The sequence below is a fragment of the Limanda limanda genome, chromosome 16, assembly GCF_963576545.1.
Source record: "Limanda limanda chromosome 16, fLimLim1.1, whole genome shotgun sequence".
In the NCBI taxonomy this organism is placed as follows: Eukaryota; Metazoa; Chordata; class Actinopteri; order Pleuronectiformes; family Pleuronectidae; genus Limanda; species Limanda limanda.
Window position 1 is genome coordinate 2,250,622 of NC_083651.1, and position 17,011 is coordinate 2,267,632.

The window sequence follows — 17,011 nt, forward strand, 5'->3', positions numbered from 1 at the left end:
CATGATGTAACTCTTCATGTCTTTTTAAAGTTCTGTTTAGAGTGAAATGCATGAAATATATCTGTGAATAGATCAAATAAACGTAAAAACTTTTAAATCTAACATAGCACTTTACAGACGTGTGCATTGTGTCATGGAACCAGTTTCATCTTCGACCTTTGACCTTCACGACCCTGCAGCTCTCAGACCGGTTTGGGACTTTTTCCCAGGAGCAGGTTGAGCGAGTTGTGTGGTGAAGCAACGAGAGTTCAGCCCATGAGAAGCATCCGAGGGGATTTCATGCTCTGGTCCAGATAAACGAGTGAAACCTGCTTCCTGGAACCGACGGCTCTCAGAGCGGTTTCCCTCCGATGAGGCCGAGCCGCCCTGTAAGAGAGAGAGGGGGGGGGGAGACGCCCTGTAAGAGATCCTCCAGCCCGGGGGGGATTCGTTCCCACGCCGGCGTCTCGTCGTGTAGCTCGTCCCCACCTCGCCGTGCATCGCTGCCCACACACATGAAAACACAACCAGGTCGGGTCGGGGGGGGGTTTCCTGTTTATTGTGTAGTGTCGCACACACAAGGTGAAAAACACACATTCTTACACAAACACTGCAGATTAAGGCCTAATCTCAACATTTACTCTCAGCTAATCTTCCTTTTGATTTACTTTAAGCAACACAATTAAATCTATTCCTCCCAAAACTATTCTTCCACAAACCGCAGCATGATACGACAACATCACATTATCACATTAGAGGTTTTTTAAAATGAGTTTGTCTGTGGCCACAATGTAATCCGATGTGATGTGGGATTAACTCGACTTTACAAACACAATATTGCAATTGTAGAAAGTTTTATCCAAGGAAGGAGCCGGAGCCAGGAGGTGGTTAGCTTAGCATAAACACTGGAAGCAGAGGGGAACTGTTAGCCTGGCTCGATGCAAACTTCAAAAATATCTTTACCAGTAACTGAATCTAATAAATGAATCCATCTGAGGGAAAGAACAGATTAATGTTGGTATTTCCAGGTTAAACTCTTAGCTCCTCTGGTTTGTCTGAGGGAAAGTGGGTTCACAAATCTTTCCTTTAACTTATTAATATCACATTTTCCCTAAAGGCTGTTAATGTAGAAAATATCTTAATGCTAAAATCTACAGCTCTGTGTTCTTCTTTATAATTTCTACAGTAATTTCCTGGAAAGAAATATTTAAAAAACTTAAAACAGAGACAAAGGTGCTGCACACAATCCAAAGTTTATTCAAAGAAAATAACATTTAACACGTAGGAGATGTTTGTGAGTTTTATTATCTGAAGTCCTCGCGTGTGCAGAACTGAGTTCAGAAACTCTCTGGATGACATCAGCCCTGAATCGCTCCCTGAATGACTTCATGCTACAGAAGAGAGAAGGGGATTTTGTCGGTCCCCCGTGTGGAGAGCACCACCCTTTGTTCTCTGTAGCCTCGGTCAGGTGATAACATCTCTGCTGCTCCACTCAGCCTAGTTACCAAGCTGCTGTTTTTAGCTCCGGCCGCAGCTCGTGTCCCACCTGGAAACCCCACCCGGCTGTTATCAGTGACCAGACGGACTGAAACAGCAGGATTTCACAGACGGGTGTTTTATGGACGTCCTCCGAGGTTTTTATGACTTGATCCACATCCTAACGGAGACGTTTCCGATTGGAGACACATGACCTCTGCTACGGAGACGTCCGGCGACCACGAGATCAAAGTTAGGAGACGTCACTGGACCCGGTTCAGTTTAAAAACTGACGAGTAGCCTCAAGAAGAGATCGTTTTAGTTTGAAAAGGTCGTCGTGTGCAGCCTGGGAACTGACTCTAATCCTTCAAGGTAAAATCGTATTTGAATTTGAATCTGTGCTTTTCCTGAGGAATCCTGCTACAGATGCATCACATGTGACTCTGATTATAAAACAAACAAAAGACATCATGTGTTTGGGTCGAGCATTTTTCCATCTGCACACACTGATTTAATTAAGAAACCCAAAATATGATCTGAAGCTGATGAGTCACGGCGATGACCTTCAGCTAAACTGGTGAAAACGCTCATCGGCTCCAGTTCAGGGCCGCGTCCCAACATGAGTCACTGGAGCAGACAGATACAACCACTCGGTGATTAATAGCATAATCACAAACACATTCCTCTGTAGGTGCACGTCCTGCAGTTGATTTCATCCATCACCCGTTTCTACATTTCCTCTAACGTCACAACGCTGATTACACATTCTATTTGCTGCAACTCCCGAACCACCAAACCCAGTATAGATAGAGTCGTCCCATTGGAGGAGCATGAAACTCAAGTCAACGTGCAGACCAGCATCGTGACGGCCTGCTCGAAGTCTCCGTGGACCTGGTGGAGGACGTCTCTCAGGACGTCTTTGTCGTAGTTAGGAAAGATGTTCCCCAGCTTCAGCAGGGCCCAGTCGTAGTCTGGATACTGGTCTGGAAAACAAACAGGAAATAGAGACAGTGTATTAGAGCTCTGCGACGACTTTGCAATAAATATGACATTTTCTTCCTAATTAACCGGATTGATTGAAATCTCACAAAAGCTCAGTTCTCATGGTGAAAATGAACGTTTGGCTAAATGAACATTTCCCTCATCACGTTTCCCTCAAAGGCACAAAAACAATCTGAGCACAAACAAGAGATGAGAAGTTATTAAAGATTGGGGTTTCGTCAAAGCTTGTGTTCATGACCTGGAGTAAGTTCTTTGTTTTACAGCCAAGAGGAAGTCGCACAGTTTTAAGTTAGTGGTCATTTTTTCTGATTCACAGCCAAAGACTGATCTGAGAGCAGTCATCAGATCGACCTGGTGTTCAGGATCTAGAGACGTCCACAACGAAAGGTTATTAAACGATTAAAGGTTTTCGTTGATGGGCGTGTCCGTAGCGTCGCCTCAAAAGGAAACAGGAAGTTCTTATAATTTGAAACTTCACGAGTCCCAGTCTGAAGATATCTGCAGCTGCTGGACACAGGGAAGGTTCGGGACCTTCATGGTGTGCAGGTCCGATCATCGTTGCTATTTACAGCTTTAATACTTCATCGTTCCCACATGGACTCTGCTGCAAGACGGTTTATTGTTATAGCACAATGCACTTTTCTGTGAACTTTGTACAATTTGTGCAAATAACACAAATTGTGTCGTCACCAGAGGCTGAGAGGGAAATCCTCGAAACGCTCTGTCCTCAGCTATTTGGATGAAAATGCACTTAAAGACGAGAAGGAGAAAAGTGGAAGTCTGCAGTCATTCACCGCCGGGGATCAGACTCCCGGTAGTGGTTCTTCCAGGTTCACCGGACAGGAGTTTGGCTCGGACAGGTAATGAGAGACCAGGAAGGACCTGATCTACAGACTGGGGCCCGCAGCCCAGCGTGGAGTCAGAAGGTTGTGGGATCCCGACCAGCCGAGCCGAGCCGAGCCAGGACCTGGAGCTCTGAGCGGCTCGGGGGTATTTCAGGTCTAACCTCACTCTGGTGAAATCTACAGCCAGGTAATCGAGGAACTGCTGGAGCACCGAGTTCAACGATTAAATAACCGGTTTTTAATTTAATTGCAACATCGACACAGAAACAATCCACCAGGTGAATACAACTAAAAGAGGATTTCTTACTTCTCACTCTTCTTTGTCACTGTGAACTGAATCTTTACAGTGAAATGATAGTTGGTTGGTTTCATCCCTCCAGGTATTAATTGAAACCTCGTCTGTTGAAGTGAACAATGTCTGATATGAGGGATATGGTTCCTGAACGTGCTCTCACATGCAGCCGCAGGAGAAGCTTCACATTCAGGAGGTGATGAACGTGACGCTCTGGATTCTGTGTTCTCTCCGGCCCGGTGACTGGCAGGTATTCCAAGGTGCTTGGCAGCGAGTCAGGTATCTCACCCGCTGTCAGAGCAGGCTCATTACATAAGGGTAGGGTTGCAAAGGGGTGGAAAGTTTCCGGTAAATTTCCGGAAACTTTCCGGAAACTTTCCATGGGAACTTTAGCTCGGGAATTTTGGGAATTTTGAAAAAAAAAAAATACGCAAATTAAACGCTGAGCAATAAAAACATCATTCAAAACTCTATTTTAAAGATGTATGGAACGTTGAGTTTCAAGCCTCCACTGTGCATTCTTCCATCACATGCACAGATAACTCCCAGCATGCTTCACTCTACAGCAGGACTATTGAGGCCTGCTGTAGAGTGAAGGACTAGTCAGGTAAGTTTCCATGATATTACTGGGAAAATATATTAGCATGCTGATTGAGGATTGTTCATCTGTTCATCTAGACTATTTCCATTCATTTATCCATCATTTGTAAAATATGTTTACAGACGATTCCAATTGTTTGGCTAACTATTTATATCTCTGGCATTGCATTAGTGTTTTTTTACAAACTTTGTTCTCATCTTATTCTACAGAACAATGCCACGTGCACTCTCTCATGTGTGGAGACATTTCACCTCATCCAATGTAGAAGGAAAGGCTGTGTACATTTACAAATACTGTGCAAAGACCTATGTTAAGAATGACACAACGATGCAGAAGCATATAGTCAAGTGCCCAAAGTTTCCTCAGGGCTCAAATCAGCCTATGACACAACAAAATGTTTATATTTATGTCTGTATATGACAAAGTAAATACAGTTAGTATAAATTACCCACAACATTTCCAGTTTATTCCCGTTAATCCCCGTTAATTCCCCTATATTATCATTAATTCCCACGGAAAGTTTCCAACTTTGAATATTCCCGGAATTTTGCAACCCTACATAAGGGCGATGGTTTCTCAGTCTCGGCTGCAGAAGTCTGTCGGTCGCTTCCTGGTTCATCACTGCTGATCTGAACTTTCCTCTTCGACTCACACGCTCGGCCTCGTCTTTACAAACTCACACTTCACTGTTTGATTTGTGCTCAGTGCAGAGGAAACGACTTCCTTACTCACGCTGACATTTCCCACAAACTGCAAGTCACAGCAGGATTTAAACGCCGGCAGCGACAGTGACACTTCGTACCACGCAGCACTTCCTGTCTGCGTTCCTGCAGCACGTAAAGCTTTTGATTTAACGCAGACTAAACAAGACAATCACAGAGTTCTGAGAAAGCACGAGGTGGGCAGCTCTGTCATGTCTGATTTAAGTTCGGTTAACCAGCGCTTAGCCGCACCAAGAAGAAAAAAAGGCGTGAGAAGCAGGAGGGAGGGGTGTTCACGCTCTGGGCTCACCAGCTTCCTGTGTCCAGCTCTGGTCTGGATCTGGTTTCAGGTGAGTGGGGGGGGCGGCTTGTTGTCCGGTGGATGTGGACGGCTCGTCTTTGAGATCCTTCGAGGCCGACCCGTACCACTCGGCCCCCGGGACGCCCGCCCTCTCTCCCTGGCTCCCGACGCCTCGACCCTGGAGGTCGTCCAGGAAGGCCGAGTTCACCCTGTCAAAATAAAATGAATCAGAGAAACAAGGTTCACGTGAAAGGAGCGAACGTGGAACTTTAGAACCTGACGTGCTGACAGGCTCCGACCCGGCCTGAGCAGGATGTTTGAGAACGTTTTAAAACTTCTGTGTCCACCGAGACAGTTAAGTGCTCACAGACTTATTTAAGTTTTATTCCAACAGGATGAACAAAACAAACGATTCATCTCATTGGCTTGAGTTTATAGCTCGGACGTTTCAACGTTTCCATCAAACAGAGTCTCAGGTTCACTTCTGCGTTTGATGCTAAGTTGGAACCAGAACCTGATTTAATATTAAATTTAAAAGTTCCTACCTCTTGTGTTCCAGGTGCAGGTCTCTCCCACTGTTCTGACTCGCTGCAGCTGCAATCTGACAAAAACAGAACAGGAATCAAACCACGTTAGAAAAGAAAGGACGTGTTGGCTCCAGAAAAACGCTCCCACTACAGACTCTTTTGTTAATATTGTAAAACAACTACATGTACTAGAGCAAATGACTTATTCAGTCAGACTCCAAAAAGACTTAGGTGAAAAACGATGGCAGAAATGGCAAGCCTACTTGGCCAATGAGTGAGACTGTATGCACGTACTGGGTTTGATACTTTGTCTTTTGGATTTATTGATCACCCCTGGACCTTGAATTTTGGTAATTGTTCAATGTTTTGTATTTGTCTTTTGTTCTCCCTGTACTAAAAGATGAAAATGATCTGTAAATAAAGAGTTTAAAAAAAAAAAGAAAAGAAAGGACGTATAGAATCTTATCAGTATAAACTGTACAGGTCTTTATCAGGAGAAGTGTAAATACATAACTGAGCCACTTCAGTCCTGATAGAGAAGCTGTTTAATGGAACCTGTCGTTTCTCTGCTCTTTGATGTGTATATTAAAAATTAACTGACTTTTTTTATCTATCAAAGATCCGTGCATTAGTTTCACTGTTCTCATAATCACTTTGTGTTTTACACGTGATGTAACGTACAGTTTATAACTTTAAATTGTGTAAAAACCTGTTTTACTGGTGAAGATCAGTTTGTTTGAAACGTTGACTCCTCAGTCATGGAACAATTATGATTATTTATATTGCTCACTGTGTGTTGAGCTTCCTGTGGAGAGGCCAGCGGCCGCGCCCGGCACAACGTGGTCATTTCCAACACAAACTCATCAGAACACCTGTTAACCTGTTGTGTTAGTGTTACACATTGTTCATGCATGAGTTTGTGTCGAGCACGTAAACAAACTCTTCCTCTGGTCTGCAGTGAAGAAGACTTCAAGCGTATGAATAATCACCGTGATTCGAAAAAGACTTGATGCATCAGGTTGTTTGTCAGGATTCACACGATCTGTTTTGATGAGTAACACCAAACGTAAACAACCTCTGGACTTAAAATTCCACCGTGAAGCTGGAACGTGGAATTTAAAAAAACCATCAGGAGCACGAAGGACAAACAAGAGAATCTGAGCAGGGAAGTGGAAAATGTTATTTTCTGTCTCTTCCTGTTTACAAGTTTGATTAGGTGAAAAGAAACATGAAAATGTTATTTTTCCTCCTTTTCAGAATAAAGGTCCTCTCCTTAACCTTCACCTCCACCAGCCTCCATCCTCCTCACACTGTTCTCCTGACCTGAGAGGAAGTGGTTGTTTAAGATGGCACAAGAGGAAGAAGGAACACATACAACTTCTGTACTGCTCCCATCAAAGCTGCAAGTCTCCCACTAACACACACACATATACACACCACACACACACATATACACACACCGCACACGCCCACAAATAGAGGAAGTGAAGGAGAGATCAATCTCTCTCATGGAGCCGCTGCTGAAAGAACAACAGATCCCAGAGTCCGGCTCAAAACCACATGAAGACGTTTGACTTCTGCTGCTCTGAGGCCACAAGCTTTCATCTCCTGATCTGAGAGGAGGAAGAGAGGAGAGGAGGAGGAGAGGAGGAGGAGGAGGAGGAGGGGAGCAGGAGGAGGAGGAGAGGAGGAGCAGGAGGAGGAGGAGAGGAGGTGAGGAGACAGAGGAAGAGGAGAGGAGGAGGAGAGGAGGAGGAGACATGAAGGAGAGGAGAGGAGAGAGGTAGAGGAGGAGGAGAGGAGAGATGAGGGAGAGGAGAGGAGGAGGAGAGAGGAGAGGAGGTGAGGAGGAGATGAGGAGGAGGAGGAGGAGGAGGAGGAGGAGGAGGAGGAGGAGGAGGAGGAGGAGGAGGAGGAGGAGGAGGAGGAGGAGGAGGATGAGTAGGAGAGGAGGAGGAGGAGAGGAGGAGAAGAGGAGGAGGAGAGGAGGAGAGGAGGAGAGGAGGAGAGGAGGAGAGGAGGAGAGGAGGAGAGGAGAGGAGAGAGGTAGAGGAGGAGGAGAGGAGGAGAGGAGGAGAGGAGGAGAGGAGGAGAGGAGGAGAGGAGGAGAGGAGAGGAGGTGAGGAGGAGAGGAGAGAGGAGAGAGGAGAGAGGAGAGAGGAGAGAGGAGAGAGGAGAGAGGAGAGAGGAGAGAGGAGAGGAGGAGAGAGGAGAGGAGGAGAGGAGAGAGGAGAGGAGGAGAGGAAGAAGAGGAGAGGTGGAGAGTAGGAGAGGAGGAAGAGGTGGAGAGGAGGAGATGATAGGGGAGGAGGAGAGGAGGAGGAGGAGGAGGAGAGGAGAGGGGGATAGGAGGACATCAGGAGAGGAGGAGTCATGAATGAGAGGAGATGAGGAGGAGAGGCGAAGGAGGAGAGGAGGAGGAGAGGAGACAGGAGAGATGAGGGAGAGGAGACAGAGGAGACGAGAGGGGACATGAAGGAGAGGAGAGGAGGAGGAGGAGGAGGAGGAGGAGGAGGAGGAGGAGGAGGAGGAGGAGGAGGAGGAGGAGGAGGTGAGGAGGAGGAGGAGGAGAGAGGAGAGGAGAGAGGTGAGGAGGAGAGAGGAGGAGAGAGGAGAGGAGAGAGGAGAGGAGGTGAGGAGGAGAGGAGGAGATGAGAGAGGAGAGAGGAGAGGAGGAGAGGAGAGAGGAGAGGAGGAAGAGGTGGAGAGGAGGAGATGAGAGGGGAGGAGGAGAGGAGGAGAGGAGGAGAGGAGAGGAGAGGGGGATAGGAGGACATCAGGAGAGGAGGAGTCATGAATGAGAGGAGATGAGGAGGAGAGGAGGAGGTGGAGAGGAGGAGAGGAGGAGAGGAGGAGGAGAGGAGGAAAGGAGGAGGAGGAGAGGAGAGGAGAGGAGAGGAGAGGAGAGGAGAGGAGAGGAGAGGAGAGGAGAGGAGAGGAGAGGAGAGGAGAGGAGAGGAGAGGAGAGGGGGATAGGAGGACATCAGGAGAGGAGGAGTCATGAAAGAGAGGAGATGATGAGGAGAGGCGAAGGAGGAGACAGGAGACAAGAGGAGACGAGAGGAGACATGAAGGAGAGGAGAGGATGAGACTAGGAGACAAGAGGAGAAGAGGGAAAGGAGACAAGAGTAGAGGAAGAAGGATAGGAGACATGAGGAGACGAAAGGAAAGGAAGAAGGAGAGGAAAGGAAGAAAGAGAGGAAGCAGGAGAGGAGATAAATGAGGGGAGATGAAACAAGACAGAACAGGAAAAGGAAAAGAAAAGAAAACATGAGACGAAAACAAGTGGAGACACTTGGGAGAAGACGAGAGGAGACAACGTGAAACAAGAAGGCGGCAGAGAGGGTTTGTCTGTCTGTAACCCATTCATTTAGTGTGTGTGTGTGTGTGTCTGTGTGTGTGTCTGTGTGTGTGTGTGTGTGTGTGTGTGTGTGTGTGTCTGTGTGTGTGTGTGTGTGTCTGTGTGTGTGTGTGTGTGTGTGTGTGTGTCTGTGTGTCTGTGTGTGTGTGTGTGTGTGTGTGTGTGTGTGTGTGTGTGTCTGTGTGTGTGTGTCTGTGTGTGTGTGTGTGTGTGTGTGTCTGTGTCTGTGTGTGTGTGTGTGTCTGTGTCTGTGTGTGTGTCTGTGTCTGTGTGTGTGTGTGTGTCTGTGTCTGTGTGTGTGTGTGTGTCCCGCCATAAAACAGAGACTTCTTTATTACTGTAACTGCTTTCCCTTTCTTCCTGCACCACAGCTTGACCCTCGCTCTCTCTCTGTCTCTCTGTCTCCCCCCCACTCCCCCCCACCCCCCCTCTCTCTCTCTCCACTCGCCTGCTGACAGATTTGCATCAGGTCCATGTGTGAGAGAGAGAGAGAGAGAGGGAGAGCGAGGGCGAGAGAGAGAGAAACACACAACAATGAGAAAAGCCCCCGAAAGGAAAGCGCTTCCTCTGAGCTGCGTGTGCACTTTCACCAGCAGCAGGAAGTGATGAAGACGTGATGAAGACGTGATGAAGATGTGATGAAGACGTGATGAAGACGTGATGAAGACGTGATGAAGACGTGATGGAGACGTGATGAAGACGAGCAGCACAGACACGATCACACAGAAGCTGTCGACGCTCTCTAATAAATGTTTCCTCAGCTAAAGATAGATTCCTGTTATCCAGGTGATTGGGAGGAAGGTTATTTACAACGCGGGACAGTGGGCGCCCGGGTCGACCAGGGGGGGGGGTTGGGGTCATGTGACCCGCTGGCGAGCAGCTTGGGCGTCCTCCAGGTGCTTTCACTGGTCACGTCTGTTCCACTGGGCTGCGTCCCATCATGTCTCAGGGTGAACTCTGGGAAGTCCCTTGAACTCTGCGAGCCGTCCACTCGGCCCCGCCCAGGAAAAGACAAACAGACGGAGAGAGAGAGAGAGAGAGAGAGAGAGAGAGAGAGAGAGAGAGGAAGAGAGCGGCTGAGAAAAGAGGAGAAGAAGGAGGTAGAGAAAACAAAAGGAGAGCGGGAGAAGACAGACGCATTAAGAGGCAGAGGGAGAGGTCCCACTCCTCTGTGTGTTTGGACTTCCTTTCGCTCCACTGTGAGCCGGGTGGGGGGGGTCGGGGGGGGTCGGGCTCCTGGCTCCACCCGGGGACGATAAGGGGGGGGGGCACCCGGGGACCCTGGTCAATCCCAGCACGGCCCTGGATGATGAAGACTCTGCACCCCCGAGGGTATTTACTCAGAAAACAGCTCAGAGACGCAGATGTGTCGGAGTGAAGCTCCGCCCACAAAGCCACTCAGCACCGAACCCTGGGAACTGTGTGTGTGTGTGTGTGTGTGTGTGTGTGTGTGTGTGTGTGTGTGTGTGTGTGTGAGGAGGAGAGGAGGAGGATGAGAGGAGGAGGAGGAGGAGAGGAGGAGGATGAGAGGAGGAGGAGGAGACAGAGGAGAGGAGGAGGATGAGAGGAGGAGGAGGAGGAGGAGGAGAGGAGGAGAGGAGGAGAGGAGGAGAGGAGGAGAGGAGGAGGATGAGAGGAGGAGGAGGAGACAGAGGAGAGGAGGAGGAGGAGAGGAGGAGGAGGAGGAGGAGGAGGAGACAGAGGAGAGGAGGAGGAGAAGAAGGAGGAGGAGGAGGAGGAGGAGGAGGAGGAGGAGGAGGAGGAGGAGGAGGAGGAGGAGAGGAGAGGAGAGGAGGAGGAGAGGAGGAGACAGGAGAGGAGGAGGAGGAGGAGGAGGAGAGGAGAGGAGGAGGAGAGGAGGAGACAGGAGAGGAGGAAGAAGAGGAGACAGGAGAGGAGGAGGAGGAGGAGAGGGCACAGCATGTACAAGCTAAACATGTGAAAGCACATACAAGTGCACACACACAGACACACACACACACAGACACACACACACACAGACACACACACACAGACACACACACACACAGACACACACACACACAGACACACACACACAGACACACACACACACACACACACAGACACAGACACACACACACACACACACACAGACACACACACACACACTCACTCTGGATGACGTGTGTGAGACGCCGCTGGACGCCGGTGGATCCCGGGTTCCCCCCCGATCAATCCTCTGCAGAAAACTCCCATTCGTCCTGCAGAGGAGACACACACGCACACACACACACACACACACACACAGACACACACACACACACACACATAATGAGGGGGGGGGGGATTCATTTCCTCCACAGACCCACAAGGTCGAGCAGGTTTGTGTGTCCCTCTCCATCTCCTCTGTCCCGTCTCTAAATGTCTTCATTGTCTCAGGTTCACAGACTCCTGTCTCCTCCTCCTCCTCCTCTCCTCCTCTCCTCTTCCTCTTCCTCTAGTCCTCTCCTCCTCCTCCTCCTCCTCCTCCTCCTCTCCTCCTCCTCTCCTCTTCTCCTCCTCCTTCTCCTCTCCTCTCCTCCTCTCCTCCTCCTCCTCCTCTCCTCTCCTCCTCCTCTCCTCCTCTCCTCCTCTCCTCTCCTCCTCCTCCTCCTCCTCCTCCTCTCCTCCTCCTCCTCTCCTCCTCCTCTCCTCCTCCTCCTCCTCCTTCTCCTCCTCTGTCTCCTGCTGGTGTTTATCTTGAAGCCACAGATGCTACTTGACAAACAATTTCCCTCAGACTCAAACACGCAGAATAAAACACTGTTGTGGAATTTGGCTTCGATAACTTGTGTAGACAGAACACAAAGAAGTGTTTCCACGTGAAAGTAAGTTGTGTAACGTTTTCTCTTCAGGAGTGAGATGTCTCCACTTTGTCTTTCTAACTAAATCTGTGTCAGAAGCAAAGAAATTCAGTTTTAATAAACTTTTTAAACAACCAACTTTCGTCCTTTTTCCATGACCTAATGTGGCTGAGGAGGTAAAGTGGGTTGTCCACTAACCAGAGGGTCGTGTGTTCGATCCCAGTCTCACCCCAGTCCACATGCTGAAGTGTCCCCCCCCCCGGTCCCTGGCATTGTGTAGCAGAGTATGAAGGATGTGTGATTGAGAAACTGCAGCAGCGTATGAACGTATGAATCCAGACTAGAGAAGTGTTGTATAAATATTAAACTGTATAAAACTATTCATGAACAAACCAGTTTGACTGTTGAACTAAAGCTGAACTGGTTCATGTCACTGGTTTCATTTCTTCAGGTTTTCACAAATAAATTAAACTGTTTTCATTTTGCTGCCAACATGGAACCCGGCTTGATGAGCTGATAATCGCAGGTCGGGGGGAGGAGCTTCCTCTGTAAAGTGTCACCTGATGCTGCGTCTGTGGCTCAGATCCATTGCAGAGCAACACAACAACAACCCAATACCGCACAGTGACAGTGAAGAGGTGAACCTGATCCCGGTCTGACCTGAGGTGATCCTGATGGAGCTGCTCCCTCCTCCTCTGCTCCTCCTCTCGCTCCCTCTCCTCATGGCGCTCGGCCTGCAAACGCATCACAGAACACGGGACACGTCACATGCAGGCGTCACGCGTGTGCTGCTTCTCCCAACACGCTACATGCTACATGCTCCATGCTACATTCATCTCAGATCAGTGGGAATAGTCACGTTTAAAAGTCCACTACTTCACACACATTCACACAAGGACACTTTAACACACAGATGAAGAAGGTTGGGATCGAACCACCGACCTTCTGGTTGGAGGACGAACTGATATGAAAGAACACGACTTATGATAACATGAGCTGAAGTTTGTGCGAGTGTGAACAATTCCCACTTAAATAATTATATAATAACCATCTATTAATTCATTATAATAGTCAAATACATTTTACAACATGTAAAAACATTATTTACTTGTAAAATACGGACCTGTTCTAATCGTCTTCTTTTCTATTTGCGTGTTATGATGAAACATGTTAGTCACTAAATCATCCGTTTCCATTCCTCTGTCACTTCAGATATTTGCTGAAAACATCTTTATATCTGAATCTAATTTTCATTATGAAGAAGTTTATGGCTCCATCTTTATGGTTTAAACACTGATCCTCAGTCTGTTGATTTAACGTCTCTCTGAAGTAAGAGTATAGACGTGTAGTTAGATCAGGTGAAGTTAGATCACGTGAAGTGAGATCAGGTCTATAGACACGACCGAGTGTCTGCTTCGCATGCATCTATCTACTCGCTGGATCGGGGGGGGGGCAGATGTGGAGGAGAACATGTCTGAGAGCAGAGTGAGGAGCTGAGTTTGGAACCTCATGAAGCTGGAGTGAGACAAATGCTTGTCTCTACTGACATCTAGAGGACAAACCTGGTTCTGCTTTAGGGAATTAGGTCATTTTCTTACTATAAGTCTTTAATGCTGCAAAACTATTGTCTTGTTTCTTCATTTGATGGAGTTTTGTGTTGTTTTGTTGCAGTGGCCACTTGCATTGTGCACCTGTTCTTTAAGAGGAGTCGGACTGTGTGTGTTCATCATGTACGGTGGCCCTGAGGCTCAAAACACAGCAGCATTGACCTGTGAAGGAAAACGTCTGTGGCTGCGGTCGACTCATTGAACAGGAAGGACATCCTGACCAAGAGTTAAACTTCATGCCCAGTTCATGGAGTTCATGTGGCACGGTGGAACAGTGGTCTGTCACCTCCCAGAAGAAGGTTTCCGGTTCGAATCCTGACATGTGAGCCTATGTTTCTCTGTTAGTTTGTGATTCTCCCACAGGGAATAAAACATTTAGATTGAGGTTAGGACCCACAGAACCAGAGAGGATTAGCTCCAGCTCAACTTCACTTCAGATAACGGATGCATGGATAGAGTTGTGGCGGCACGGTGGTCCAGCGGTCTGCCTCCTGGGTTCGAACCCGACGGCTCACTGGGCCGTGTTGTGTGGAGTTTGCATCTTCTCCCCGAGCGAAGGTGTGAGAACCATAAACTGTCCATGTTAGTGAAGAAGCTGTTACTCAGATAGGATGAAGCACCTCTTTATAAAATATATATATTATTAGATTATAAACATTTAACTGAGTTTAAACATTGAATTGTTGAAATTATCAGAGTAGATATTGATTTGAGTCACTATCTTGAGTCAAATGCATCATATTGTGACTTTTGATTTGTATTTCTTTGCCCGTTATTTTGCTCGATGCCTTTTCTGACTTCACTGTCTTTGTGCAAACCTTTAACAGTTTCCCAGAATGCACTGCAGCCTCAGCCCTCGGGCCAGAGCGCTTCGTTCCTGACGAGCGACTCTGGGCTTCGTCAGAAATCACTTTGTGAAACACAGGAAATCACGAGCTGACAGAAACAGAAACACGTTGGAGGGCGGCGGCCAAACCGAGCAAATCATCACTTCATCTCAAAGTGTGTTCTCTGTTATGGAAATATGTTTAGTGGGTGATTTTTATAAAAGGGTTCAATTCTTTATTTTCATAGATAATAATGTTCATCTAGAAACACTGCATTTCTTTCACTCATATGAGGTCACTGTGACCTTTGACCTCCAGAGAAATGTCACACCTTGTAAATTCAGATTTGTGAATATGGGCTCTAACCAAATCAAATATAATTGATTCATTAACTTTTAAATTCTAATCTGGTCGTCATTAAATTCCCTTTGATAAACAGGTGATGATCTTGACCTTTGACCTCCAAATTATAATCAGTTCATCTTTGAGTCCGACTCAACTTTTTGTTTCAAATTAGAAGAAATTATAAAAATGAAGTGTTCTTTCCGTTTCAGTTTCTTTTCTCACCTTCTTCCTCGCCTCATCTTTCTTCTTCTGTAGCTCCTCCTCCTCATCTTGTCTCTTCTTCCTATCCATCTCTCCCTTTTCCACCTGGAAACAACAACTTTTGTTAAAGTGACGACCTGAAACATTTCCCCTCAAATATTTATGCTCGATATTTATATTTGATGTATATGAATCTGATAAAGCTCTTACCCTCTTCTTCACTTTGGAGCTGCTTAACTGCGACTGCTGCTTCTGTCTGACTTCATCCAGCGTTGCACTTCCACCTTTAGAGATAAACAGCGGGTCAAACCACATCAGAGTGAATATGATGTTCTGCTTATGGTTGGATGCTCGTGTGAATCTGATGTTTTACCGAGCGCCGCTGGCACCACGGACACATTGTGAACTCTTCGTGCCTCTTTCATCCTCTGAAGCGTCTCTTCTCCTTTTTGAGCCACTGAAACAACAAAAAGCTTCATGAGGTGTGAAGGAAAATCCAAAATGTACAAGGATCAGAATGATAATGATAATAATAATGATAATACAGGAGGGGGATCGTCAGCCCTACCCGTTTGCATCTCGCTCCGCCGAGTGAGATTCGGTGGGATCATGGTGAATCCGGTTGAGCTGAGACACAAAGAGATTATTAGTTATTAAATGAGCTGCTCTGTCAGTTGTCTGTTATTCTAATAAACTAGTCACTTACTAAAAGTTACTCCATCACTTTAAAGAACACATCTGTTTGAACAAGAAATTACCTAAATGGGCATTTTACTGGATCAGGAACTAATAAAATGTGATAGATCCACCTCTGGTGTGTTCACTCCAGTTCTGTGTGAATTCAAGCTTTGCTTTTTTGTGTTGGTTTAAGTGTTTTTTAAAAATTCTAAGTATCAGCACGGAGTATTTTTGCTTTACTCAAGTATTTTTTATATTACGATTAACATGATTAACATGAAAATAACATATGATCAGTTTAAAGGATGCTGTGAGTTAAAACAGCCACCAGGTGTAAATCTGAAGGAATGAACTTCACGTTAAAATACCTTTACTTTACATAACATGTAAACTGACAACAAGGGATCCTTTGATTGATGAATGAAAGTGTTGTTCTATAAAAAGCCTGGGCGGAGTTTTGCTCTATGTTTGAAATAGATGTGTTTTAATATTTAATATTCTAAGTATTCATTAAATATCTTGTTTTTGATTAACACAAATCATTATTTTCCTTTTTCCTTTCTTACTTTACGAACAAATATACATTTGGTATTTCTACATCACTTTTACACACATGGGTCAAAATGACAAACAATATGAATTCACTACAGAACACCTCACTTTCATTTCACACATCTGATATGAGTCTTTTTCTACAATCCATTACTAGTGAGAAAGAGAAACTGACAGCTAGTCTATTCAATGATGTATTAATAGATAATATGATGATGCGTTCAGGTGACATCTGACTCGTTTATTCAGTTGGATTCAAACCGCAGCAGGAGGGAGAGAGAGGAGGAGTTCATGAATATAAATATAACAATCAACCTGTTTATTACTGTTGTTTCTACGTGTTTTTTTAAGGGATTTATTTCAAGTTAAACCTCTGAAGACTTAAAGGAGACAAACTTCTGAAATTTACTGGAACCAGTGAAGGCAGCATTTCTGTTTCGAAACGCAGGAAACGAAAGTGAAAGTGAAGAAGAGGGAAAAACCACAGAAATCTGTGAGAAAAGATTAAATAACAACTTCAGATCAGTTATAGAATCAAAAGTATGAATAAAAACCATCAAAACCTGTTTCTGTATCAAACCTCCTGATATTGTTAATTAAATAAAAAAGTGTTCACTCACTATTGAGGCTGTCTGTCTGCTGCCGGGGGATCAGCTGCGTTGATCTGTGCATTTCCAGATGTTTGGCTGTTTGCAGATGTTTCTTCTTCTCTCTCAGTCAGACGGTTGTTCCTGGAGTTGAGCTGAGGAGGACGAGGAGGACCAGGAGGACGAGAAGGATCCATGATGAAGACTCTGTCAGTCCAGCAGCTGCTTGAATCTTTGACTCATGACACATGTCCTCGCTCTTATGTATACATGTGTTGCCACTGCAGCCAATAACAGATCAATGCAACAGCGCCACCTGCTGGAG

At 46.3% G+C, this 17,011-nt stretch overlaps 1 protein-coding gene across 1 annotated transcript; it reads right to left on the reverse strand.

Annotated features, from left to right (window-relative positions):
* Positions 1-1,213: 1,213 nt before the first annotated feature.
* On the reverse strand, positions 1,214-16,959 carry epsti1 (epithelial stromal interaction 1). Its single transcript, XM_061088932.1, has 10 exons — positions 16,720-16,959; positions 15,438-15,496; positions 15,243-15,326; positions 15,080-15,153; positions 14,891-14,974; positions 12,550-12,623; positions 11,220-11,307; positions 5,743-5,798; positions 5,207-5,406; positions 1,214-2,438 (listed from the first exon to the last, which is right to left on the reverse strand). The coding sequence occupies exons 1-10, from the start codon at positions 16,881-16,883 to the stop codon at positions 2,293-2,295; spliced, it is 1,029 nt and encodes a 342-aa protein (XP_060944915.1). The 5' UTR covers positions 16,884-16,959; the 3' UTR covers positions 1,214-2,292.
* Between the last annotated feature and the right edge of the window lie 52 nt (positions 16,960-17,011).